This window comes from Notothenia coriiceps, unplaced genomic scaffold (assembly GCF_000735185.1).
Source record: "Notothenia coriiceps isolate Sejong01 unplaced genomic scaffold, NC01 NC01_scaffold00035483, whole genome shotgun sequence".
In the NCBI taxonomy this organism is placed as follows: Eukaryota; Metazoa; Chordata; class Actinopteri; order Perciformes; family Nototheniidae; genus Notothenia; species Notothenia coriiceps.
The window spans coordinates 5,713-14,555 of NW_011368184.1; the positions used below are offsets into that span (position 1 = coordinate 5,713).

Below are 8,843 nucleotides of genomic sequence, written 5' to 3' on the forward strand. Positions count from 1 at the left end.
AATTACATAATATTGTGATTATTGTTGTACCACCTTGTATGTGCTTTGGCAACACTGTGTTTTTGATATGTTCATGCCAATAAAGATTCATTGTTTTTGAATGTTCTTTACCCAAACTATTAGTCTGTTAAACATTGATTAATGATTTGGCAAAAACCATCAGTGTGACCTTACCACGTTGTCTTTCTGCAATAGAAACCGAGCACAGCATATTCCAACTTTGTGTTTTCTTGCCTTTTTTACTTGTTTCCCTCATGGCTTTCAACCTTGCATTATAAACCAATCATCACCCAAATCTTATTACCTAAAGCTTTTTTTTTTATGTAGGAATTGATGGTCAATAGAATTAATTTAAATCTAATTAAACCTAAGAATATAATTTATAAAAGGCAAAACTTTAATAATTTTTCAAAATGTACAGCAGATGACCACAGATCTTTTGAATTTGAATTAAACATTAAACAACCCGTGACCAGTATTTCTAATAACATAATATGGAACCATCCACGTTTTGTTTTTTGTGGCAATTGGATGAAATAACACCTTAAAACATGAAGAAACTGGTCACATTTGAGGAAAACAGGAAGGTTAATAGGATATTTTTTAATTAATTTAACGACAACATTTCAAATGACCCCTCAAAAAAAATTGACCATAATATAAAAAAAAAATTGTGTTATTGTAAAATAAGAATAACTAACTAAAATTGACAAAATTGACCTATGCTGTAAAATGAACAATTGTATAGTTTCTAAATAGCGTGGGAACCTTTCAGGTCAATGTGTGTGTTGCAAATCCAGTACCAGACATATCATGTGTAGTCATATCAAATGGCCAAACTGTACCTCTTTACATCGAGTTCATCACTTCCACAGTGTGTGAATAAAGAAAACCACGATAACTGGCAGGAGAGGCTATTTATTTATTAATATTATGTACAATTATACCATCGTAAAGTCCAGATAATACATTGACAAAGTCAAAGTATGAATACTGGCTCCTGCTTTATTAAGATGTGTCTTATAATGCTTTTATTTTTTCACCCACCTTTTTTGAATCTCAGATCTTTTTTTTAATGTTAATTTAACTGTATCAATATTCTCTATTAATAATCCTTAAAGTGTATCTGAGGCACACAGGGAGAACATGAATAAAATAAGTGTAAAAAATAAAACAAGAAGAGCAGATGTACTGTGTGTGGGGGGTACGTATCTATAAAAACAGTGACTACATAATGTCTCGAGCCAGATGAAAATAAGAGTTGATATTCTCCTCTTTTTTCAGTGTTGATGGACTCACATGACTCTCTCCTCACTTCCTTCACATTAGTGTCGCAGAGATACATGTGCTACCGAGACAAAAATAGTACAGAAATGTTTTGTCTGAAGTGCATTTTGGACTTCATTGTAAACAAAGACAGAGTTGTCCAATAACGTCTTCTCCCCTGTTTAACTGGAGGAGCAGTGTCTCGCAGGAAAAACTATGTGTGTGTGTGTGTGTGTGTGTGTGTGTGTGTGTGTGTGTGTGTGTGTGTGTGTGTGTGTGTGTGTGTGTGTGTGTGTGTTGCTGTCGGTGTGCACAGCTCAGTTCCAGATCTTGAGGAAGCTGTCCCAGGACCCGGTGCTCACCGCCATACCGTCATCCGTCACACCCAGACAGCTCACACGATTGTCATGGCCGGCCAGGACCCCTGCAGGGGGGACGGGGACAGACAAAAGAACACTTGTTACTCTAAAATGTTTTGCTCTCAAGACTGTGGTGAAACTTTTTTGAACACATAGCGACCTTGTGTTTAGAACTGCGTTAACTTGCAACACATTTTGTTAGAAAACAAGGCTCGTGTGAATCAACTGCTAGAAACATTACTGTCACAGCTCCCTTCCTTTGTGTCCTTATAGAGGACATATAACGCTCATTTACGGGTTCATATTAGTAGCCGGAGGGAGCTTTGGGACTATTGACATGCACTAAAACCTATACCACACTACAGGAAAGGGAAAACCCCAAAAGCATAACAGGGCCTCTTTAATCCCCTTAGACGCTTAGATTAGTTACGCATTATCGTTCAATTTGATGTGTGTTTGAATTCGAATGATGATGTTATGCCACTCGTGGTTAATTAAAAAGACAAATCAAATCAAACGAGGGCACCAGTAGTACTCTTACTTGGTATTTGAGTAAATAATTGCAGGTGAAGGTCAGAAACAGAGTTAGTGTACAATGTGTTACATGTCCCCGTGAAGAGATGCCTTTTGTTCGACATCTTATAAACCTAGTTTAGACGATTTTAAGAATCAAGTTGCAAAAAGAAACACAGTAAACTAACTTTTGTAAAACTACTAATATTGTTGACGTCTAAACGGAGTGTCTCTACATTTAAAGTATTACTTTAGAGCAGGGGTGTCTAAACTACGGCCCGGGGGCCAAACGCGGCCCTCGGACCATCTTGAATCGGCCCTCAGAAAGTTCAAAAGGTATAATGGAATATGGCCCACAAATGAAACTTGTGCTTGTCTTATATTGTACTTCTTGAATATAAATGTAAACATATATTACACAGTAGTATTCATGTGTTAATAAGACCACTTTTCAAATAAATTCAGTCTATTAAAGTTGGAAACATTTTAACATTTCCTTATTATAATCAATCTGAGCTGATGAGCTGATACCACTCACAAGCATCATTTACCTCCATTTGATTGATTTTGCTAACTTAGAACTGAACCTATGAGGCGATATACCTCCAGTGAGTGGCCCAGCCCTTCGTATATGTTTCTGTATGTGGCCCTCGGTGAAAAAGGTTTGGACACCCCGGATTTAGAGCTACTCTTTGTCACCCACCTGCTCTGTCTCCCTTCATGGCGTCCCAGATGTTGCAGTTAAAGTCGTCGTAACCGGCCAGCAGCAGGCGGCCGGAGCGGGAGAAAGCCACGGAGGTGATGCCGCAGATGATGTTGTCATGGCAATAGAGGCTGAGCTCCTGGTCGGCACGGAGATCGAACAGCCTGCAGGTGGCATCGTCCGAGCCGGTGGCGAAGGCGCTGCCGTTGGGAAAGAACTGAGGAGGAGGAGGAGGAGGAGGAGGAGAAGAAGAAGAATAAGGATAAGAAGCAGGAAGAGAGGAAAAGGCCCAATTCCAAATGGACGCGCCAAGCCCTTTAGCTAGTGCACAGATTAAAATCTTTGTAGTGGTCAAACGGCGGAACTACAACCTCCGTGTCTGCCCGTTACGTCATTGGACCAAATAATTTATCCCATTGACTTACATTGAGAAAGAGACGTCTGTCGTGTCTCAGCTGATACATTTGTTTTGCCTACTCAACTACAGAGTCTATTAGTACTATTAGGGCCTTGAAGTTGTAAAATGTGCTAAAATCTGTATCCGGAGTTATTTTACCTCTGCTTACATTTGACTGAGCCCGAGAGCAGGAGTTCGAAGGCGGGGCTTGAGGAAAACTCAAGTTCTCTATTGGCCCAGATATGGTACTTTAATGAACAAGGTCCCGCCTCCAACTGTATATCCAGCTCTCTTTATACCTCCATTGTTACAAGTGCTGTTAGAAACTTAAAGATGAAATTGTATTTTCATTTATTTGTGTCTAATCTAGAAAAGTTTGCATTTGATTGCAGGGACCGTCGCAAAAAAACAATCAGCTCGTAAACATCAGATCAAAAAATGAAAATAAGTTTACAAAAAATGAAAATACCACTATAGATTTAGAGTTTTATTACAAATAATATATTAAATAAATCATTTTTTTTGTCCAGGTGATGCTGATTATTAACCGTTGTTGTGAAAAGTTTAAACATTTCCTGTTTCTGCCGGAGAGAGGGGAGTTCTTCCCAACGCCTCGCCTCAAAGAAGGAGCCTCATCAGCTGTGAGTGTGAGTACAGACAGAGTTTGGGGGAGTGAGTAGGGGGTCCGTTTGGAATTGGGCCTACGGAAATACTCTTAACAAGAGATGACAAGTAGGTAAGTCCTTGTTCTACGATTCTCCTTAGCTACTCGCGTCTCTGCTCTCAGACTGAATCTGATCAATTGGAGAGATTTAAAACCAGCAATATGATTTATTGTGGATCCTTCCACCTGTCATGTATGGGCTGTAACCTTTGTGGTGCATCCGTCCGGAATCAGATGGAGTCAGGATGTTCAGATATGGTGTTAATTGATAATCTCGTTAATCCTCTGGCGTGCTCCTAGTTTAAATCCCCCCCCCTAAAGCTGGAGACAAGACAGCGTGTGATGTCACTGCGAGACAAATCCTGGAGCTGCTCTGTTGCTATTAGAGTCAGACGGAGTTCAGGAGGGACACTTTAGACCACTAAGGATAACAGGCTTCTAATTTTAGTTAATAGACAGCACAAGGCAGCTTATTTTCTTTTTTTATCTCGTATATATTTAGATATTTAATTGGCTGGATGAAACTATATGTCTTAATATTGTTTTTATTTATTTTCTGTCAATATGGGTTGACCCTTAGTTCGTTTTTCAATCAACTTTGTGGCTTAATTGTTTTTTTTAAATGGCAAATTAAAGACCATTAATAAGTCCAAGGTGATGTTTTTAAATGTGTTGTCAGTCCAAAACTAAAATATATTGTCTTTTAAATTAAATAAAACAGAGAAAAGCAGGAAATCTGAATTGCTGAAAAAAGCAAATTCTACCATTTGGACATTAAAGAAAAATATTTTAATGACCAATGTGTTATCAAATAAATTGGGTCAACTATTCATGGTGATTTTTAACACCCCAATTGTTTGATTAAATACCACTTCCCATGATAAGTGAGCTTAACTTAAATAAGATCAGGATAAATAAAAATAGTACGTATTTGGACAGTTTGGCCACAGAGCCACCCGCGTAAAAGAAAATTGAGAAAAGCAAGAAAACAGCCATTTCTACCATTTGTACTTAAAAAAAATACATTAACGACCAACGTGTTATCAAATAAATGTTTTTATTTGCCAGTTGACTTATTGACGGGTCAACTTATCTTTGCAGCTCTAGTAAATCTTTCATATTTTGTATTAAATGTAGCATATCTTTTGATTTATGGTGATTTTAAAGACACCAGTTGTTTGATTAAATAAAAACTACTTTGCATGATAAGTGAACTGAACTTATATAAGATAAGGATAAATAATACAAATAGTACGTATTGAGACAGTTTGGCCACAGAGCCACCGTGCCCTTTCACACTCACACAGATGGCGTTGATGTCAGACTCGAGGTGATGTTTTTAAATATGTTGTCAGTCCAAAACCAAAAGATAATGTGTTTAAAATGAAATAAAACAGAGAAAAGCAGGAAATCCTAATATTTCAGAAGCTGAAAACTGACATTTCTATATACAATATATGCGACACTAGGGATTAAGTTGCGCGAGAATTGTGACGATTCTCTCTGACCAATCAGCAGTCGTCACTAGTTTAGCATATTCCGCCCGGTTGTTGGCCCCGCTTGTTGGCCTCGATAGAACCACGATTTAGTCGGGCCAGAAAAAAGGTGAAAAAGTAGCCCCGGGCCAAAACTAGTGGAAGCGCAACCAAAAACAGGCCCCGCACGGCTCGGCACGCTTAAAGCGAGCTCCGCGCTGCAGTGTGAATGCGCCATTAGGGACAGGTTCATCCCACAGGCCATAAGACTGATAAACACCTGAACTTTTGAAAGAACATCCATAACATTCATCTGTTTGCAACTTATATCAATATTCCAATTACTGTATATAGACTATTCTGCACAATTTCTATTATATTCTATTTGATTTGATTTACTATTATCTGTTGTATTGTGTTGCATTGTGGGAGGAGCCTGTGACCTAATGATCATTGATATATCTACACTGTAGCTATGAACACATGAACATAAAAGCCTTGAATCTTGATTAAAGTTTGTAGTTTGGCCACTGCCCTTCCACACTCACACAGATGGCGTTGATGTCCGACTCGTGGCCCGTGAAGGTCTGCCGGCACATGCTGTCTCTGATGTCCCACAGTTTGACCGAGGCGTCGCAGGCTCCGGACACGAAGGTGCGCAGGTCGGGCGACAGAGACAGACTCATGACGTCTCCACTGTGGCCCGAGAACACTGTGGTCTGCTGACTCGTCTCGATGTCCCACAGTGCACTGGGGCAGAGAGAGGGCAGAGAGTTAGACACTGAGCAGAGTGGAAGAACATATGTATTTGCGTTTTAAATCTCTGTGGCTCACCAGGTGGTGTCTCCTGAACTCGTGATGATTTGATTGTCATCGATGAAACGGCAACATGACAGGTAACCTGAGAGAACAGAGGACAGGCGTCAGGGGGAGTTTTTGGGGGTTTTCCCTTTCCTGTAGTTTGTTATTTAGGTTGTTGTGCATGTAAATGGTCTGGAACGCCTCCATTGGACTCCTTTGTTAACTGTTTACTTCTGTTCTATCTAACCCTCGTGCTTCTATTGGCTATAGAGAGGCGAAGTCCCTCCCTCTCCGGTGGACCTCCGGAGAGGGAGGGACTTCGCCTCTCTATAGCCAATAGAAGCACGAGGGTTAGATAGAACAGAAGTAAACAGTTAACAAAGGAGTCCAATGGANAAACCAAAAGCAGAAGAAGAAGAAGTGACGTCAGCGGCTTCATTTGCCTAATCCTCCCTCAGGGACATATGAACATGTGAACACGATTTACTAGATAGTTCCAGGAAATAAAAGTTCCGGGGAAAAGTACTTGTTGTGAACACGCCTTTTGTGTTCTTTGTAACCAAATCTCTCTCAGAGGGGCGTGGGGATGAGTGGCTCCTTATTTTCATCTAAAGTAACAATCAGAGAATCAGCACTTTGGAAACAGGGCTGAAACAGAGGGGATTATGGGATGCTGCAATGATCTGTTTGGTGTTTGGAGCCAAACACTTCAGAGACATGTTTTGTATATATCTGAGACCTATAATATATTGATGAAAAACAGTATGATAGGGAACCTTTACATTTTGACTAGTTAAACGTGTATTAATGCCTCCTTAGATACACGCGATCCCTTTGCGCTCCTCCTGGGTGATGACCTGTGCGTACGCCCCCTCTGGGAACTACGTGGCCTGCGGAGGCCTGGACAACATCTGCTCCATCTACTGCCTGAAGACTCGCGAGGGCAACGTGAGGGTCAGCAGGGAGCTACCTGGCCACACAGGTGAGAAACATGGCGCTCTAAAACCCACTTCTCCTGGAGTTCAACCCTCCCTGTGAGACGAACTGACGCGATGTTTCAGGAGAGCGAGCAGCAGTGCCTCGGCCTCGTGGGAAAGCTCCGCTCCCAAAACCCCTAAACAATGAAGATTTAATTTACACGGTTAATTAATCACAGGGCAGCGGCATCTTAATGAGCTGAGACATCAACTCCCGTCTGCGAGACTCCGCTGTGACACTGTAGCTGCTGAACGTCATTCACAAAATAGGTAGTGACTTTATATCAAGATGAGGCTGCAATGACTTATTTGTACAGAATTTGAAAGGTTTTAAAAACACTTTCTAAGTCCATTATACAGTATGCACATACTTAAAATGACTTGTAATCTGCTTATAGTACTGTATAATTATAGTAAGTAGCACTCATATGTTCTCTTACTGTGTTATAACAATAATCATAAAGCATTTAAGATTCAAGTTGTATAATACGTTATAACTACGGGTCACACATTGCCTTTTTGTGCATGCTTTAGTGTTAAAATGTATTTCTAAGATCAATTATATTAACATTACATTTGATTAAAATAGTGATTAATGCATCATGAAAAGAGGCCAATGTTTTACGACTATGGGAATTATATATAATACGCTATTAAAAAACAACCAGCAACAATAAAGACCAATGAAACAGATTCTCTTGGTGCTCATATTCTTCGAACGACCGTGCTCTTTGAGGGAAAGACTGTGTTATTGTCATGAAGTATCAGGTGTCAAGATCAACAAAACAGAAAGCTCAATAACCAACTCCGTCATAAATAAATAATTTGATGGTTTGATATAAATGCAGGAAATGACATTCACTTTTCCCCCTAATGTTTTGTACAATCAGTGTACTGTTACATAATATTCCTATTTCATGGTTATTGTATTACAGTAGCTTCCACTCAACTATCAACTACCCTTAAAGAGGACATTATGTTAGTGTTCAGGTTCATATCAGTATGTAGTGTCTCTACTGGGACATGTCTCCTTGCTTTAATGTTCAGAAAGCTCTTTATTTTTCTCATACTGCCTGTGCTGCAGCACCTCTTTTCACCCTCTGTCTGAAACCAGAGCCCAGTCTGCTCTGATTGGTTAGCTGGCCGGCTCTGTTGTGATTGGTCAATTGCTTAGAGATGTCCCGCCCCTTAGTCTATCAGGTACAATGTGTGGGAGCTATAGAGTGGCGAAGTCACACCCATCTACTTCCGATCCATGGGACCTTATTTCTGAAATATTATGTATTGAAGTCAATGGAGAGAGAAAACTTATCTTTCCATCCCGTTTGAATTGTGCCATGAATTACACATATGATTTTTTTTTCAATCTTAAAAAATCATTTCCATGTCAAAACAGTCACAGTTAGTCTTAAAACTGTTGAAATATAAGACTATGAAAAATACGCAACTAGAAAGACTACAAATCCCAGAGTCGCGTACATTAACGTTACACATTACACTCGTGTTTCCAAAACCTTGTAAAGCCGGTCCCGCATGCTGGCTCTTACGGAACCGACTAACTCCCCTTGTGTGTATGTACAGAGCTCAACATGCCCAGACTTGTAGTGATTTTCACCTATTTTAATACTTTCACTTCATTCTGAAAGAAAGAGGTGAAATGTGCTAACGTGACGGCCATCTTGGTGTTG

At 39.9% G+C, this 8,843-nt stretch overlaps 1 protein-coding gene across 1 annotated transcript in view; it reads right to left on the bottom strand.

The window, feature by feature from the left end:
• Window positions 1–902: 902 nt before the first annotated feature.
• LOC104962945 (guanine nucleotide-binding protein G(I)/G(S)/G(T) subunit beta-2-like) overlaps window positions 903–8,843 on the bottom strand; it is a 13,733-nt gene continuing 5,792 nt past the window's right edge. The window contains 6 exon segments of the mRNA XM_010791459.1: window positions 903–1,690; window positions 2,842–3,058; window positions 5,926–6,127; window positions 6,212–6,331; window positions 7,185–7,222; window positions 7,666–7,704. Of these exon segments, the coding sequence (XP_010789761.1) occupies window positions 1,584–1,690; window positions 2,842–3,058; window positions 5,926–6,127; window positions 6,212–6,331; window positions 7,185–7,222; window positions 7,666–7,704 (723 nt within the window). The 3' untranslated portion in view covers window positions 903–1,583.